At 36.8% G+C, this 20,542-nt stretch overlaps 1 protein-coding gene across 1 annotated transcript; it reads right to left on the minus strand.

Annotated features, from left to right (window-relative positions):
- Positions 1-384: 384 nt before the first annotated feature.
- On the minus strand, positions 385-20,530 carry LOC145991606 (mediator of RNA polymerase II transcription subunit 30-like). The gene is made up of 6 exons (XM_083127667.1): positions 20,381-20,530; positions 16,912-17,042; positions 12,699-12,952; positions 10,547-10,705; positions 8,844-8,945; positions 385-822 (listed from the first exon to the last, which is right to left on the minus strand). The coding sequence occupies exons 2-6, from the start codon at positions 17,036-17,038 to the stop codon at positions 724-726; spliced, it is 741 nt and encodes a 246-aa protein (XP_082983793.1). The 5' UTR covers positions 17,039-17,042; positions 20,381-20,530; the 3' UTR covers positions 385-723.
- Between the last annotated feature and the right edge of the window lie 12 nt (positions 20,531-20,542).

Here is a 20,542-nt window from a genome sequence, read left to right on the forward strand (position 1 = left end):
ATGGAAAAGAGAGTTTGAGAAAACAAACTTCACTGATTTGTAATTGATTTGGTTTATTTACTTTGCTTTTCTGCCACTTCTGGCTAATTACAAAGATGAGGATGAGTGATGACATTGGTGCAGACACTCATAAAGAACACCCATACTAAGGTCGGGATTCAAATCCAGGATCCCTGGCATCATAGCATGTTGTGCTAACCACTCTGCCACGTAGGTCAGCAAAACAAACTTAAGAATACTAATAAAAATAATATCACTCATTTAAAGTCTATTTACATAACTATACCCTTTTATCAATTAATAGCTACATGGTACCAATCAATATGATTCGTTTCTACTAAAATAACTGTTATAGGGACACAATTATGACAATAAACTTCACGTTATTATATTTATTTTCAGTACAACATGCTACAAATTTGACATATTATAAAGACAATATAAATATGGGTTTTAATTTATTTATAATGACAAAGTATACAAAGTATGAAAGTAATATCTTCCCCTGCATCATTTCTTTTCTACAGGATATATGTATAACACACATTTTTCACTTCACATACACATTTACGCTAATACCAAACATTTGTTTTTCTAATTGGTGCATCTTTTAGAATTTACAAAGTCATTTAATTAAGTGAACACTGAATGCAATTTGTAGAACAATCACCACTCGCTGTTGCATTCAAACACCTACTTCAACAAACTCACTTAGAAGATAGTTCATGATCTTCTCATTGTTAACATTGTATTGATCTCCCAAATAATGCGCCTCAAGTGGTCAATTATTTCCTTCAGGTGTCTATTCTTCAATATAACTTGCTGCAAAATATAAGAAAGAAACAATTAATTGAATGAAGAAATCACATGATAAAAATTTGAGGAACAAAGAAATTGAAAGTAGACATAAATATTTGTCATTATTTTTTATGAAGTTTTCTTAGATTATAAATAACATGATCTCTGACCTTGCCACCAAAGGTTCACAGTTAGGATCCTGGTCTGAGCATAGATGTTGATTTCAGAGTGTTTCTTTATTATTGCATTTAATCATCATTCATCCTCATCAGCGAGGTTGGCCATTTGTAGCAGAAAAGTGATGCAAATACATATAAACATAATGCTTGATATGTTGAGAAAGTGTCATTATCCAGTACATATGTGGCTTCCTGATGGCGTAGTGGTAATGTAATTACCTTGTAATCAAGAGATCCGAGGTTCAATACCCATTGGAGGTACAAAGTGAACTTGAAACAAAAACTCATAAACTATGTGCATTCCTTATTTTGATATCTCTTACAAGTTCGTTTCAGATGGTAGCAGTTGCGTCTCGTCCCTTGGGGCTTCTGGGGCTTAGCCCCTAAAGAAAAACGGACGTATTCACGTAATTATCAATCACAATAACGCATAACTATCACACAGTCTTTTAAAAGGCAATTTTTACCCACGTAAATTCATCGTCTGTTGCAATGGATACGACAGCGCTCCTAGCGGCATTGATGTCAATTATCGCTTTCCGGGGCACGTCGCAAAGGAAGGCGTGGCCTACACCCACCTACGCTACAGTGAAGGTCACATGCTAGAAGAGAGAGGAGGGGAGAGTGCAATGGATTTGAGTGCTGATTCGGGGCTACTTCCGTTGCATCGCGTTCGATCTCGCGTGTTGTTCTGTCGTGTTTTGGTGGCTTCCATTCGCTATGTTTGAGTGAGTTTGGCAGGGTTGATGTTCGAACACAAATTGATGAAGGACATAGGCTGTCAATTACAAGACACAATGAATTTGTCCGGAAAAATTGGCATATATTAAATAGAATTACCGATTGCTTAAAATTCTGTGGTCGACATGAACTTGCTCTACGAGGACATAATGAAAGAGAACAATCTTTAACCAGAGGCATCTTCCCAGATTTATTATCCCTTCATAGAAGAGGTAACTTCGTGTTCTTTATTGTAGTGAAGAGTTGAGAAACATAAACTCTATCAGTAGATTGCATTCATTTTTTATTTAAAATTATTTAGAGGGTACCTTTTCAAAAACAGTAAAAATGACAAACATAGTTTTAATAACTCCAGTGGCAACAGCTGAATCTGAACGATGTTTCAGCACATTGAAGCGTATTAAAACCTGCTTAAGAAATGCAATGGGACAAGACAGATCAAATGCCTTGGCACTTGCTTACAATAGAGATAGAATACATTTCAAACATAGAGGGCTTCAACGAAAAAGTAATAACAAAATTTGCTGAGCAGATGAACAGGAGTATTGTTTTCACAATAATACCTGTTTCTTTTCAGGGTGGCGACAGACCTGGAAAACCTGGAAAACCGGGAAAAGTCAGGGAATTTGAGGTGTCAAAAAAAGTCAGGGAAATGTCAGGGAATTTCGCCTTCATTGACTTTTTTTATTTTATTTATTTATTTAAATATATCGTTATGGAACTCTGCACGGGAACAGGAAATCTCATTCGTAAGTTTCGGCCTCAACTTTTAGGCCCCTTTTATGTGCAACAAAACCACGGCACCAGAAACCATGATGGCAGGAGGAGAGAGAGAGAAATTTCTCTCGCCCAGGCTTCTCGGCGGGAATATTTAATTCGGACACTTTTGGAGGAAAATTGTTATAACTCGGGCACTATGGGAGCAATCTACTTCGGATAACTTTTGTTTTGCAGCTAAAACATCAGCGCATGCAACCGTGTACAATTCAGAACACCGGACCGAGGAAGGGGGGCTTCGTGGGTGGGGGGGCACGTCCCTTCGAATTTCAATGGAAAGAACAAAAATCAGGAGTTTGCCCCCTCTCCTCCCGCTATTTTGGAGACAAAGGCGCGGACTTTAGTATTCTTTTCAAAGAATGGACATTTCTCAAGAGAATGAAACATGTTTCATGTTCTTGGGTGCTATACAAGTTGAATAATAAGCCAAAATGTTTTGTTTTTTTCTTTACGAAAAATAGGTAATTTGCATTTTTGGAGGAAAATTGTTATAACTCGGACATTATGGGAGCAATCTACTGCGGGTAAGTTTTGTTTTTCAGCTAGAACATCAGAGAATTCAACCGTGTACAATTCAGAACGCCGAACTTAGGAAGGGGGTTTGGGGGGCGGGACCCCCGAATTTCAATGGAAAAAAACATAAAAATCAGGAGTTTGCCCCTTCTTCCACAGCTATTTTCGGGAGTGGGCGCGAACTTTAGTATTTTTTTTCAAAGACATTTCTCAAGAGAACGTAACTTGTATCATGTTCTTGTGTGCCATACAAGTTGAATAATAAGCCAAAATGTGATTATTATTTTTTTTTACGAAAAATAGGTAATTTCCATTTTTGGAGGTAAATTGTTATAACTCGGGCACTATGGGAGCAATCTACTTCGGATAAGTTTTGTTTTTCAGCTAGAAAATCAGAGCATTCAACCGTGTACAATTCAGAACGCCGGACCGAGGAAGAGGGGCTTGGGGGCGCGACCCCCGAATTTCAATGAATGAAAAAAAAATCAGGAATTTGTCCCCTCTTCTCCCGCTATTTTGGTGAGAAGGCACAAACCTTAGTATTCTCTTCAAAGAATGGACGTTTCCAAAGAGATTGAAACATGTTTCATGTTCCTGGGTACCATAAAAGTTGAATAATGAGCCAAGATGTGAGAGACTGTTCGGAAATGTGGCATGGATATGTGGCGGAGAGGGGGGAGGTTGGTCATCAATATGAATTTCCCAGGCCTGCTACAGACCTGTGTCAGAGTTTCCACCCAAACATAAGAGTATGAAGGTCCAAAATGCACATTCATTTCGTAATCAGCACCATGATACCATATGGTATCATCGGGCGAGTACGACCTTACTCTGATGATACCATATGGTATCATCGGGGGAGTAAAGGTTAAGCCTCTAAATATTACGTGGAAAATGCATTGAATTATAATTTTTTCTTGTCCGTATGGGAGTAGTAAGGGGACTTGTCAACAGATGGAGGGGATAAGAGCGTCCGATAGTTGTCGGACTGAAGGAACATGGAAGCAAATAGGTTCCATTGATACATACGATTTTTGTCAAATATCGCCACCCGACAAAGTATCTCACTACAACATGCGACAGGAATTGCATGGACTGCAACATCCAACAAAAATCGCATGCATAAACAAGAAGAGCTTTAGACTGCAAATATGCTGCTGGAATTTTATTGATCTTCTGGCTCACTTCACCTTATTTAATGTAGCAGTGCTTACGAATGTTTTCTTTCATCATCCTGATGTTTCGCACAAGTTAACATACGTTTACAATGACATTGCACTATTCTTAGATATCAAGAAGAATCCAACCAAATGGGATATATATTGAATACTATCACGAAAAAGTGAAACATAAATCTGCACTGGTGAACGTTATAAAAATTTGGCAAGTGCATGCTCCGAACTTCAAATTTACTGCAATACTAGTATTGCAATGAAATTAACGCCACTCTCTGTCCTGTCTGTTCAAACTCGTGAGAGATGGTCATTAATCTCTCACTAAGTGAAGTTAATGTCCAATATTATGAAATAAAATACTAATAATAAATATAAATATTTTAATATCATATTTACTTGAATCATTCAATAATAAAAGAATATAACTTTCTTCAAGAATTGACTTTTCTCTGCCAGCCCTGCTAAATTTTCACTTTCCATCTACTGATTTATATGAGGGGTGGCCAGAAAGTAATTTCCAATTAGTAGGGACATTAATTTTTCGCAAACACCAAAACCGTGAACATTGTAATTACTGCGAAGTTGTGTTTAGGAATGTGCAGTGATGTCTGGACACATTTTTCGCCCATTCGAAATATCGAAATAATGCGAATTTAGCATAAAATGCGAATTGTTGGCGTTTTTAGCGATTTTTTAAAAGTAATGTCCTAAAACATCGAAAAATTCCATGAATTCCAACATTCCTGTCTTTTCTAGGCCATTTTTGTGTACGTAGAACGTGCAAGTTTTCCAACATTTTACTCAAGAGTAAACTATAGAGTTATACGTACATGGAATAATTCTGACAGCCACATTAAATCATGTATTTCCCACGATTTTTTCAACTTCTATCAAAACCATTTGCATCACAGAGCAAAGTGGCAGGGTTCTAACAGGATAAACTTTAAGCTAAAAGATTAAAAAAATCGGCAACTTACACGTAAGTTGCCGATTTTTTTAATTTTTTTTTTTAATCTTTTAGCTTAAAGTTTATATTTAATTGTGAGTAATCCGCACCTTACCAGTATGTTCTAACAGGAGATTGAGTGCGTATCTACCGTCACACGGGAGCCACATCTTCGTATTTGTCGCACGAGATATGTTTTGAATTATCAAGCTAAGTGTGCACCATCGGCATTTGTCGAGCGAGTAATAATGGAGCTCAGTCGTTAGGGCATCTGACTACTATGCGAGAGACCCGGGGTCGATCCCCTGCGGGGGAGAACCGGGATGTTTTCCACCTATTCAAACTGCTCCGGCACCCACCTAGCATCATATGAATCTGGTACCTTGAGGAAACTTTGAGGAATAAAGGTTGCCAGGAGCGTGGTGCTGATCACATCACCCCTACCTTCAGCCGTGATCAAGAAAGTGTGGGACCCTAACTCCACATCCCTACTATACACCTTCATGGAAAAGTGTAAGGGAGCACTTTACTTTTACTTCCTCAAAAATGTGTTCCAACATATCAAACTGTTACGAAAATACGTAGACCATGTGACCTACAATTTAAAATAATCGTTTAAAAACACAATGGAGTATTACGTTTCGGTATATTTGTCAGATAAATGTTCTAAAAGAAACGCGAATTTTGGGAAACGTAACACTAACAAGTCAAAAAAAGATAATGCCAATTTTTGGTGCCATAATATATTGGTATCTGTCACGTGAGATTGATTGATTTTAATTTTTTGGGTGCGTCGCCACTTATGGTCATTATGGACCCTTCAGTATATACGGGGAAAATTCCATTACCTAAAATCCTTACCTTAAAATTAAAAAAGGGATATGGAAAATAACTTTCCCAAAATAACTTTCAAGATATCAAACTCTCATAAAGAGGCATATGTAATGTGACTTACAATTTGAAACAGTAGTTTAAATCACCATGAAGGTAGTATAATTTCAGATATTTGCCAGAAAATGCGCTAAAATGAAAATGTGAATTTTCGGAAAAATAACACCGTATAGTAAAAAATAAAAAATAAGAAAATGCACCAATAAATAAAATAACAAAATATCAAGGTCCCTACCGATTAGGCATAAATAAAACAAGAATATCAGTTGTAATTTATTGCATTAGTAACAGTGAGTCCTAACCTAATTTTCGGTATAATCACCACCGTTGTTCTGCCATTTGTCGTACCATGGCACTAAATTTTGTATGCCCATGGTTGTATGTGTGTCTGACAGCAAAGACTGGAACTATCTCTACCGCAGTGTAGCTGTCAAATCCTTGCCCTGCCAGAAACCTCTTCAGTTAAACAAAGAGATGATAGTCGGTACATTCAAGGCCAGGGCTGTACAGGGAGTGGTCCAAGATCTCTCACCTGAAGTGATTCAAAGCTCCCGTGTGTACTCAGCTGTATGGGGTTGTGCACATTCGATTAGCCTTCCGTGAATTGTCTGCACCATCGTCTGACCATACTATCACTCACAACGTCCGGTCTGCACATCTCTCACACGGTTGCTGGTGGCTCTGTGCCAAATTCTGAGGTAGGCTACATCACAGTCGGTGGGAGACTGTATGAATGCTACAATCTTTAACCTAGAACTGTCCTAAAACGGCTGCATTGCAACTGTACCAGATTACAGCTACATGGCACTCCTTCCTTCCTGCCTGCACGTGTGTGTGTCGCTCTCCGACCACTATTGCTGCGTATAGGCACCATTGGAGCTTTTTTCAGGATGTCCCTCGTATCTGAACTTTCAGAAGCTTTTATTATTATAGTGTTCCTGTTTTAATGTGTGGTTAACTAAATCAGGTACCTATACAATGCAATTCTATAAATTCCTTGCGTTTAATTTCTAATATCTACGTATCCTTTTCGTCAGCATTAATGGTATAACTGCATGTTGTCAGTTTCACAGTACTTCACTTGGATATACTGTACTGAAGCAGAAATCCCATTGATAATGTAAGGAAATATGACACTTTATTTCGTTCGATTCAATTGTTTCACTTATATGCAAGAGTTAAGTTGTTTGCTTTACACAGAAGAGAGAAGTAGCTTTATGCATTGAGAAATGAGTCCGCACTCAAGTTTTTTGCAAGCAGAGGGTTCCAAACCTCAGTGGAAATATCAACATATAATACCGAGAATGTATAAAGATACTGATAAATTACAAATTGTATTTCTTAATCATTCACTCTTCACTCTTATCTCATTTAGTCGTAACTTTAAAAATAATCAAGTATTTTATTTTAAACTTACTGCGTATGACAAAATTCCGTAATCCTTCCCTAGTTTGTGAATTGTAATAATTTTCCAAATTCACTATTTTACAGTTTGAATTTAAATCATAGAGAATAGAGAAATTAAGTCAATTTCATAGAAGATAATATTGGTACTTAAAAAACCATACGTGGATCTGTGAGAGTTTATTATTTCTATTTGCAAAAACATTGATTTAGTTTAGTTTGTAATTTTCAGGGAAAAATGTAAATTTTGTCCTGGAAAACCTGGAAAAGTCAGGGAATTTCATTTCTGCTTGTTTGTAGCCACCCTGCTTTTGTAATCATGTAAATTGTCATTATATTTTAAATTCTTTAAAAAAGTAAGTCCAGTTTTGTAGTTTAGAAGATAAATACCCATTTTTTTGTAATTCATGTAATTTGTCATCACATTTTAAATTCTTTCAAAAACCTAAGTCCAGTTTTGTAGTCTAGAAGAAAAAATACCTATTTTTTGTAATTCATGTGAATTGTTATTATATTTTAAATTCTTTAAAAAATAAGCCCCGGCCAAATTTGAGGCCACGAGATGCCACTGGATGGTAGCTATTGCTATGATAAAGGGTGTGTAAAAATTATTGGTCAATTCCAGTCAAACCTTCTCAAGCATGTCTTGCGTGACATTTCCAATGGCGATGTCAACGCATTTTCGCAACTCTGGCAGTGCCTGTGGAAGTGGAGGAACATACACATCGTCTTTGATGAAACCCCACAGGTAGAAATCCCACACAGAGTCCCACATCGAATGCATTTAAGGTCTGTGTGAAATGGTAAATATTTCTCTTCCAAATGGTGATAATATGTATTTCTGTTCACTATTGGTGAAAATATGGCCTTACAAAATCGACCAATAATTGACACACACCATGCATTTTTCAGGGTTAGTTTTTAAGATGTGTGTTGTAATCAAGGGGTCCCAGATTTGATACCTGGTGGAGGCACATAGATGTTTGGATCCCACTTAAAACACCAACTTAATCAATCTAAGATGTCGTCGCATCAAGGGGTCCTGTGTGGAGGCACATAGTGGTTCGGATTCCACTTTAAACTGTAGGTCCAGTCCCGATTAGCCTTACTGTGCATAAAGTGGACTTAAAACACCAAATCAATCCAATTTAAAACCAAGATAAGTAACACCACCACCTTTCAAAAGTTATTTTCTGTGCACGACCATGCTTTCATTTTGTCAGCACTGTTACATTGTTTCAAAGACTGTCTTGTGTTATTTGATTTGCATTCTCATCCTAATACACTACATAATAAAAAGTTTTAGTCCTAAATATCCAAAATGGAAAAAAAAATGTGAAAGGTTAGATACCTTGCACATATAATACTGCGTGATTTTATAATGTAGGCAAAAATTCAATGAAAACTAAATTCAATTACCTCCATTATTTCTTTGTTTTCCTCACATGCCAATCTATACGCTTCGGAGCTCTTCTTCTCATCCGATTTCATGTCCCATTCCTCTTTAAGTGGTATAAGGCTCTGCAAAGAGAATAATAACAATATAGAAAGAAAAATCACTTAAAGCTCAGCTAGAACTTGAGCATGTCTTGACACCTTTATAAAAGAACAATTCAGAGAGATGCTAAAAACTTTATACAGAAAAGAACACTCTCTTTTCCTAAAATAGTCCAGGGTAAAAAAGAAAAATCAATATTTTACCAATATTCGATCCAATGAAACACTGAACAAAATAAATGCAGGATATGAAACATCCAAGGCATTTAGCGTGATATTTTGGCACCCTAGGCAGGATTGTGTGGTTTCGTGCTGTCCCTCGCCCCTGCTCCACACTACCAAGCAGCGACGTTTTATGTGCGTACTTCGATATTTTCTTCTTATTCCATGGTTTGTGATTTTACATCCTACGAATTTTGAAATGAGGAAACAATAAAAAACTTTAATGAGATAGGTTACCTTTATAAAGATTCCTAGTTTCAGATTTTAAAAAAGTTTAGCATTTTTAAGAATATTTCAGTTATGTCTTACTGTCTGAGGTATGTCTTCAAAACGAAAAAATCCAGCAGTATGTTACCAGAATATAAGCCTACACGCAAAAGAAAAATAATTAAATAGTACAGTGTACTGTATTCATGTTCTCAGTAGAAATTTCTTTACTTTATAATTATTCAACTCTGCTTGAAAATAATAACACTGTTATTTTCTTGTAGTTTATGGTTATTACAAGCATAAGAAAACAGTTTTTTGTTGTCACGTTTCAGGAAAACACACGCTCCCTTCATCAGACTTTTATTTTGGCTAAAGATACAGTTATAACAATGGTTAGCATTAGCATGGTTACTTTATGGTTGTAATAACCGTAAACTACAAGAAAATAATTCTACAATGTAAGCAATGCGTACATACAAGAAAAACTAATAACACTGTTATGGACATGCATTACACATTAATTCAAAGTAAAATTTTTACAAAGTAAATATTTACAAAAACCGACCGATATCTCAGAAAGAATTTAACTTTCCGTGCTTTCAATGTGTCAACAAGGGTCATGAGTTGAGTAACACACATGTCCTTCTCCCTTTAACTCTGATTGATTGATGTTTTAAGTCCACTTTATGCACAGTAAGGCTAATCGGGACTGGACCTACAGTTTAACGTGGTATCCAAACCACCATGTGCCCTCCACCAGGTATCGAACCCGGGACCCCTTGATTACAAGGTGACGACGCTACCACTGCGCCATCGGGGAGGCCCGCTTTACCTCTGAATAGCACCCTCTGTGCATAGCATCCTAGGCTTCATCCCCCTTGCTTACCTCTCGCTATGGGCCTGATCTTAAGCATCAAATAGAACTTTCAATGTAATTAATATACAAAATGAAAGTTTCATCAAAAATAAGACTTATGATAAAAATCTGTGTAGCGATAGTTTGAGGATCCAATGCAAAATAGCTACAAAGAGGATGTGAACCAATCTCACGTGGACAAGGTAATATTCAATATTGAAGACAGACAGGAATTAGTGTAAAAGCAGACATCACTAAAAATGCACAATTTGACTATTACTTTTCAAAATTAATCATCTAAATACAATTACCAAGTGAACAACAAACCTCTTCTTACCTCAATGTGAGTGTATTCCATCCCTTGACAGTTTTCATTGCATTTTGCATAGATGAGTCGCAGCCGCTTGAACAATAACCTGATAGTATTCAACTGGTCCTGAACCTTGGCTTTTTTCTCTGTGCTTGTGTTCAGTCCTTGGGGTGTTCCATTTGGAGGCTACAGTCAAAAGAAAAGAGAAGATTAATCATCATGTAATATGATGGTATCACTAGCAGAAAGGTGATTCTCGCACATCTTTGTCAGGGTGTTTCAGTGTTCTTGAATCAATCTGGCAGGTGGATGGAGACTGACCCAAGAACCAATATGAGATGAGCATCGGGAGGGGGGGTCGAATGGGTTGGTGGACCCCCCCCTGGAAATTGAGTTCGTTCATTTAAAGATACAAGAAAGCCGAAAGTTTGTTACTCTTATTGTTAAGAACAGAAATAAAGTTAATTTAGTCAGTATTCGAACAGAATAATCAAAGTGAAAATGCAATGGATCGAACACATTTGAGTGAAAAATACACGAACAAGGTTACATTCTACAATTTCATCCAAAGAACAAATGGTTCCACAGTTTTCAGAATTTTAATAATACACTTGTAGGTGAGAGATCAGACAACAAACTTTATGAAAAAAAAATCCCCCTAACATTTAAAGCCTTGACTTAAATGAGACGTGCAAAAGTTAATATCTAAATGCATTTCAGATACTAACAGCATATAATGCAAAAGAATAATGGAAAATAGCTGTGCTGGTATTCCCTCATTTGGTACATCGAGTCTGCCCCATTTCAATAATAATAACAATTATTATTATTTCGAAAAAATGTATTTTTGTTAGTTTATAATATTTATTATTGCATAATAACATTTATAACCGTGCTAATAATACTTTTTTTTCTACTATTCAACTTTTATCATTTTCCTGACCCACCTGCAAAAATTTCTGGCGACGCCCATCGAGATGAAAAACCCCTTGTCCGGAAACATGTCCCTAAAAAGTTATAAGCCAAAACTAGTGGGAGCCGCCGATGAAAGTAGAATAAGACAGCTGAAAGATGTATCTTGGAGGAGTAGATTTAATATGGACGTTACTACAGTGTATCCTAGCACTCTACAATGAAAACATTACAGTAGTTGTTCAAAATGGTGGCCCTCAGCATCAATACAGGCACGACAGTGATGCAAAAAAGCTCTGCCAATTATTCCACTACGAATATGAAATGCTCGAGAGTAGTAAGCTCGAAGGTGGGGAAGCAAGCGAAAGTGGTCCCCTGCAGGACTCTAGTAGGAAAATAATATATCACCATAACAACTATGATAAATTATTTTCACGAATAAGTACGTACTTTCATCCCATATATTAATTTCCTAGCGCCTTTTTCCTTGCACACAGCTGCATTTTCCAAATGCAAAATTTTGTCATCTGACTGCATTTGAAGCTATTTGTGGCAAACTAAATATTGAAGTACAAATTCAAACCTTTACTACAGACACAAAATTACACTATCTGCAGCTTTCTTGAAAACTATAACCCTCTGCCCACAAAGTGAGTTGGTATCATTGTATGACGTCTTGCCTCATTTGGCTAGCATGCTCAGAGCCATGAGGAAGAATCAAGACTGCTCAGTCGGGACGCATCCGTTAAGGAAAAAAGAGTGGGGTGAGTGTGGCTATGCGATGGGGGATGTAAGAAGATTGGGATTCCTTTTAATTCTTTAGTTAGATATTTGTTTACTTGTTGAATATTAGGTTTGTTATTTTCAATTGATAATTAGATTATTATTAGTTTCAGTATCCAGGAACCTAATCTACAATTCTCGGTCGTATCGCTGCGGGCACTACTCACGTATTGTCCCCCAATTATTAATCAATTAAGTTGTAGGATATAAATTTATTTGAATTTGATATAAAAGGAAAGGGAAATATTAATTAGTTGTCTATTAGAATTCTATATTCTGGAATTGTTAAAAATAAAATTGAAAAGATCTAAGTTCTGGTTTGAATTCGTAAAAATAATTTCCTAGAAGAATGGACTGGGACAACAGCTTACTTTCACTGGCACTCTGTTTACAGTAGATCCTGCTTTATGCAGTTGAGATTGAGCGTGACTACAATGAGATAGGCCCTTTTTTTACAGCTTAGTTACAAAACCTAGAAACAAACCTGAATTTGCTTCAGAGCCTGAAAGACCTCTTGCGTCCTCGATACAATATCCTGAACCGTCTCCTGTCCAATTCGACACAGCGAAGCAGTGTTCAGTTCTTTTGACTGTGGAGTCTGCTGTGGTTGTTGTTGTTGTGTCTGTTGTTGTTGCTGTTGCTGCTGCTGTTGAGGTTGGCTCGATGGTTGCAAAGGCTGGCCCAATTGCTGGGGGGGCTGAGTCTGCATCTGTCCATAAGGCTGCTGCATCACCATACCTTCAAGAAAGATGCTTTGCTCAAGTGAAAGAAGTTAGGCTATCATACAGCAACATTTAATCTTGCAAGAATTCTGACAATAGAGCATCACATATATATTTCTTCATTGATATAATAAAATTTACAACTTGAATACTAGAGCTGAATGAATACCAGTTTGAAACTGTACCAATATCAGAGTAATTACTGTTTAATGATCTGCCGATACCGAGATCAATACAATAACAATTCACAGTATTTCATACTGTTTATAACTTTTAATGTACTGACGTTTCTATGGTATAATTTCCCATTGGAATTATACCATAGAAATATTGCCAATTGCTTTAAAATATTCATACTTTCATGTGAGATAATCATTTTATCCCAAATTGAATTTCTTTCCATAACGCTGTTGCAAAAGTAATAAAAGTTACACATTTTTAATAACTTCCAGAGGATATTTGAACTACATGAAAGTGTGACAGAGTGCTTAGCACATCTCCCTATGATGCCAGGGGTCCCAGGTTTGAGTCCTGGCCTGGGCATGGATGTTTGTGAGTGACCATTCATCAATTTCATCATGTCATCACTCATCCCAATCTACGCAAATTAGCCAAAAGAGGCACAAAAAGCGAAGTAAAATAAAGCAAATCTATCCATGAAAGTGTAACATTGCACTTTTGCAAACTGTGAAAAAGTATATTTGATTAATAGATTGGTTTTGTTGATTTTATTTTGCATTTCTGCCATTTTTCGCTAATCACAAAAAAAGACCAATGCTCAGGTCGGGATTTGAACTCGAGACCTCAGGCATCGTAGCGTGCTGTGCTAACAAATCTGCCATGAAAGCCACCCCCCTCCCAAAAAAAAGTATGTCAGTATCAATGAATACATTCCTATCAATAGTTTCTGATATGAACAAAACTCATATCAGCTCAGCTGTATTGAATACATCTGATTGAATATTGAATTTATTCTAGTCTTTCTAGTCAGGCAGTAAATTTTTATGATCTAATTCAAAAATAATTTCTGGCAGTCGTAGGAGTAACATAGACATAAGCACAGTGCTCGAAAAATCTTCTTCAGAGCTAGGCGCCAGCTCTGAAAATCAAGTGCCAGGTAACCACCTACTAGCAATTGCGCATACTATAAGAAGCTGAGCATCACCGTATTCAAAACATTGCTAAATCATGTGAGAAAGCAGGAAATGGCGGGGATTGGGAGACAAAGAGTAAGAATTTGTTACCGATTGTATGGAATGTTCACAACGTTGATAAAAAAATCATTTGCTAACTTACACTGTACTGCAATTTGAACTTAGAATCTTCAAAATTTTGTACATGCAAACTTAAAAAACAGTAATATTACAGCAAGAGATCAAACCAACTAACTCTCTAGCCTTCTTAAACCCGAAGGTTCATGGCTGCAGCAACATAGGCCTTCCATCTTTCCCTATCTTGAGCAAGTTCTATATACTCTTTTCCATCCCTACCGATTTCCCTTAGGTCCATCTCAACGTTGTCCCTCCATCTTCGTCTTGGCCTTCCTACAGGTCTCTTACCATCAGGTTTCCCAACAAGAATCCTGTAAACTCCTCTTTCCTCTCCCATTCGTGCCACATGGCCTGCCCACCTAAGTCTTCTTGATTTAATTATTCTAATAATATCTGGACATGAATACAAATTATGTACTTCTAAATTATGCAACCTTCTCCACTCACCTGTCACCTCATCCCTTTTAGGTCCAAAGATTTTCCTAAGGATCTTATTTTCAAATACTCTCAATTTATGTTCCTCTTTCAATGTAAGGGACCAAGTTTCACATCCATATAATACTACAGGCAAAATTACTGTTTTGTATATTTTAACTTTTAGTTTCTTAGATATTAAACGAGAAGACAAAAGTTTATGAAGAGAGAAGTAACATGCATTTCCTGAATTAAGTGAGATCACAGTAACCAGGCTGAAATTTTTAGTCGCCATGGCAACCTGGATTTTTCGAACCCTGGACATGCCTATTAGTTAAAATTATGGATTTGAATTGTGTACCATGTGTACATTTATTGGATCAAATGATGAATCAATTGGTTCCTTCTGGCACAGTAGAATTAATACTAACAAATCTGTCTATAAAATTATTGAATACTACAAAAGCTTTTGTAAAAACTGAAAAGTAACCATATTTTCTATTATTGTACAATTATGATGAATCTGTTTAAAAATGCAAAAAAATACAATCCCGGGTTCGATACCCAGTGGCGGCACATAATGGTTCGGATCTCACTTGAAACTGTAGGTCGAGTCCTGATTAGCCTTACTGTGCATAAAGTGGACTTAAGACACCAAATCAAAAATCAAATGAAATAAAAAAGCTACAAAGACAGGTATATTGTTGTTTGACGTTTCAAAAATCTTGACATATTACTCAAGTGTATGCATGAGTGTGTCGCCACCAATAGCATGTGTAAGGAGGCATCCAGCATGCATATAAAAGAAGTAAGAAAGTCAAAGGTGGCAAAATATGGGATTGACTACTAAAGAATGGAGACAAAACCCCTCCTTACAGTAATACCCCCTTCCTTTCCCTTCCCAAAAGACTGGGCATGCCACCGGAAGCAAAAATGAGGCATTTTTGTTATACTTTTATTGGCTTTACATGCAGAGTTGCCAACTTTACAAAATAAAATTCCGAGAGATCTCTTCACAACCTTCAAGCCCATTTGATTAAAATGTTCTGGAACACTAAGGTCATGATTATAAGCTATTGTTTGTTTGTGGTCTTGCTACTGTGAATACAAAATTAAGTGAACTTGATCAAAACAACCTAGCAACCGCACGTTGTCATGGCCACGAACTAAATATACAATGATGAAGCAAAATTGAGCAGTGAGAAATGTAGAAGTGTTGAGAGACTGATACAACAATGCTGTTGTTTTCATTTCTTGCAGCTCTTGTGTAGATGCACAACAATGTGTTTAAAAACTTTCGATTTTTTGCTGACCTGTTTTTCACGATCACAAGTCTTCAAGATAATATTGTGAAGTTTAAGTGCTTGGTTTGCAATAACAAATTTCGGTACTAATCTGATATTCCCCGAACAGATTTCTTCATTTTTACAGAAGAAACTACTTACGGTAATAAGTTCCTGTAGCATTGTCTAACATCTGAAAGGTGTTTTGTGTGATGTGGGAATGTTTCATAGTGGAAATTCAACCATTGACGCATAGCCCCACAAACCATTTCCGGTAAGGTTAGGTTAGGTAGGGTCACGTATAGGTTACAATAGTTAAAAATTGGTTTCGAAAAAAATATGCGTAGCCCCACACACCATTCTCACATAGCCCCACAAACCATTTGCAGAAACGTAAGTTCTTCAGTTACAAAAACACTTTTTTTTAAAAAAAAAATTGCAATTACTTTGATCAAAAAAACGTGAATACACGTTAAAGAATGTTCCGTGAAGCAGATAGGTAAGTACAAATGTCAAAAATTGACAAAACTAAGAAGTTATAAATGTCTGGGGAATATCAGATTTTTAGCCAAATTTCTTCATTCGCAAATGCATACCAAAAGAAAAGAAAAATTTTGGAAAATGTCCAGGAAACCAGGAGAGTGAGTTCGAATCCAGGAGACTACCAGCCATTACGAGAGGGTTGTCAAACCTATTTACGTCAGATATTATTCAATATTCCAGGACTTATTATGTGAGTATCAGGCAGAAGAATACAAAACACAAGAACCTTCAAAACAATGACATCTACATATCTTGCAGCCTACGTATTGTCTTTGCATATATTCTTAGTGATGATAAACATATAATTTATCATTTCAACCTTTGTCTAGCAATGTGTTCCAAATACATTAGTACATGCAAAAAATGGTACATGGCAAAGCAATCTATATACCAAAAAAGAAAAATTGAGGAAATTCTCTCCAAGCAAAACTATTTTTTTGAAAAGAACACATTATTATACGTACCACTGGCAGCCTGGGGAGAGGATGCCATTAAGCTTGGGATCTGAGCTGCTGTGCCAAACTGTGACCTCATCGTCCCTGAGGGAGAATTTGCATATCCAGACTGGAATGGATTCTGAGCACCTGCCATTATGCTGAAATTGTTCATTATTCAACATATAAATTGAATAAAAATAACATACAACAAATTAATACAGTTTTCATTCATCTTTTAGGAATGTTTTTAAAACCACAAATTTGTTTTAACCAGTGAGATATCCTTAAATAAGATAAGATGGCCCTTTAGTACTTTACCTGCCATAGGCAATTTTTATGTAGGCATTGCCTCTTGCAGTTTATACACAGGCCAATTGATTACTGGCAGACAAGCGATCGCTGAATTTTAATGTAACATATTTTTGAGGGCAGTGGCTTCAGTTGACAATAAATTCACTGTAGCCTGAAGTAAATGGAAATTACATTTTTCTGGTGCAATATTTTCATTAATTGTACTTTATTATTACTTCGTGAATATTGTCTTGTTCAGCACAAGCTAAAATATGTTATTCCTGTGAATAATAAAAGTAAATATATTTAGTGCATATTGACAGGAACTTGTTTAAACATGCTTTGTGTGTGTTTTGTTTGTTAAAATAGTTATTAATTCTGCAATTAAAATTTGAGTATGATTTTACAATACCGGACACTTCCCCAATTTCTTTCATATTTCGCATACTCAATAATTTAGGCCTCGTAATCACGAATCTGCAGTTAAAATTTGGCGCTCACGTGTAGAACTTGCAAAATAAGCGGGTCCGTGATCGTAACTGACACCCTCGATTTCTCAAGAAAACCAATGTTTATCGCAAAGTTTGTCGCTCAAGTACTACATCCGTGGTCGCAATTAGCCTTACACCCCTCGAACGAAGCACGGGTAGCCCCACAAACCATTCACGAATAGCCCCACGAGAGTGGCCACCCACGTCTTCAAAAATAATTAAATGTTTCACATATGGGTAACAGTTTCATACATCGGAGGCACATTTCTTCATTTTTACAGAATAAACTACTTACGGAAATGAGTTTCTCTAAGGTTTCCAACGTTAGTCAAGGTATTTTCTTGGTACTAATTTACTATTCATCGGACAGATTTCTTCATTTTTACAGAAGAAACTACTTACGGTAATAACTTCCTGTAGCATTGTCTAACATCTGGAAGGTGTGTTGTGTTATGTGGGAATGTATCATAGCGGAAATTCATGTTCTTTGTTGAAAATTAATTCTCCGACGGACAATAGCCTTTGGCGCGCACACCTTCGTACATCATCACGCGTTGTGATTGTGTTTTGTTTATGTTCATTGGGTATCCAGTGTTTCAAACTGTCTGTGTTTGCAACGGAAGTTAGAAACATGACGTGTCGTGGATGCATGGTGAAATTCGAACCGGGTGTGGAAGATCCAGTGGATTTTTTAATTTAATTGAACACTGGATCGTGAAGAAAGGAAAGGAATGTCGAAAATGTGGAAGTGAATGTAAGCTACTCGTTTGGAAGGAATGGGCTGTGGGTATATGCCTAATATGATGTGTCGTGGATGCATGGTGAAATTCAGGTAAGTTTTCCGTATCCTGGAAACTGATTTCTTCAAATTTAAAAGTTTGGGGCTCATTTGGTGGCAGGTGACTCCAGCCAATTTCTAACATGCCTTTAACAGGGACTCTATAGAGAAAGCCGGGTAGCCGGAGCAGAGTCGGGGCTGTGGTAGCGGTAGGTCAATTACCCCAGGGGCGGAGCCTGGAATCTGTGGGAAATTTGGACTCAAAAATTTCAAACTAAATTAGTTTAAATTTTCCACAGATTCCGGGATGGATAGCCCCAAAAACCATTCACAGATAGTGCCACAAAACATTAAAATTTTCTTCGTAAAACAATGCGAAAAAGTTTTTAAAAAAAATTAGATGAGATGAGCTTTGTTCACTGGTATTTCTTGGGTTCCGAAGGGTGAAACACTGCATAACGAATGAAAATCGACAAAACACAAGCACAATGCGTGATTATGTAGGAAGGTGTACGTGCCATATTGTGTCTCAGGCAAGCAAAAAGACTACGAGAAAGAAGTACTCGTAATGTGAAAAATTGCAATTACTTTGACCAAAAAAACGTCAATACACCTTAAGGAATGTTCCACGAAGCAGATAGGTAAGTACGAATGTCAAAAATTGACGAAACGAAGAAGTTATAGGTGTCAGACGGATAGTAAATTTTTACCATTTTCTTTCATCCTGGAATCTATTTGACAGGGAAATCATGTATTTTTCAATAGAAATATCTCACCGACGCACAATTACCATTGCTTTGCTACGTGAACCAGATGCTCCATATGCTGGATGACATAACCCAATGTTAGTGTTTCCAACCCCCCCTTTTTTTTTTAACTATTCTTGCCTAACCTAACCTTATCGGAATGGTTCGTGGGGCTATCCGTCAGCTACCCACACATAATGTACAATTTGCACACGTGACTAACACGACAGTAGGTATTTTTCGGTGAAGAAGGTTGCAACACTGCAGAAATCGACAAAACACTCGCACAACCCATGATGAACCAGACGCTATCGCCATAATGTGTGTTACAGAATCGAAATAACGAATAACAGTAAGTACTCGTAAATGTAAGAAATATACATTATTTTCGTTAGAAATTCATTATTTCACCTAAAGAAATGTTGGTAACACTTTACTATACCGGAGACAGATTTCTTCAAATTTAAAGGAGAAAGTACTTACGTAAATCATTTTCTGTAGCGTTGTTGATGTTCGGGAATGTAGTTTTGATCCATTTTAATGCGAAGGAAATAGATTTTCGTAGAAAACCACATGCAGACGCGCTATTGCTGCTGCCGCCATTTGCTTTCTGCATGAGAGCACAATACGCTCTCGTATTGTCCGTATATGCTAAATTGAACGAAAGGAGTGCTAATGGAACCTAACCTAACCTAGTCGGCATACCTCGTCCCCGTGATGGTTCGTGGGGCTATCGGGAAATTTTTTGCTAATGTGAATGGTTTTTGGGGCTACCCGTGGATGGCTTGTGGGAAATAAGGAACAACAGTAAGTACTCGTTAATGTAAGAAATAGAAATTATTTTCGTTAGAAATTCATTATTTCACCTAAAGAAATGTTCCGCAATGCAGAATAGTACGTTAGCAATGTAAAAAAGTGCGAAATAAATCATTGATAGGTGTCTCCGGTATAGTAAAGTAGTACCAAATCCTGAAAACCTGTATGTGCACTTGCACTTTTATTGGGTTATTAGCATTATCGCGTATATTCTTGTGTCACAATCGCGTCTGCACATTTACTTGAGACTGATTATGTTGACGCCTGGATCACGAAGAAGAAGAAAAGAATACGCCTGGATATTTAACTGGCAAACGACTTTTAAAATGTATCATCAAATGATTTATAATTGTTCTTATAATCATGATATTTACCTGTATCAAATAATCACATGAACAACGCTCGAAGATAAAAATAGGTCTGCTCTTTTCACGATGTAATTAGAACAGAACTGCGAAAAAATTGGAAAAAACTAATTAATCCTCATAATACATGCTATTTACGCACAAGTAGCAACAACAAATGTACGCTGTTAA

This window comes from Lepisma saccharinum, chromosome 8, assembly GCF_977018435.1.
Source record: "Lepisma saccharinum chromosome 8, izLepSacc3.1, whole genome shotgun sequence".
NCBI lineage: Eukaryota > Metazoa > Arthropoda > Insecta > Zygentoma > Lepismatidae > Lepisma > Lepisma saccharinum.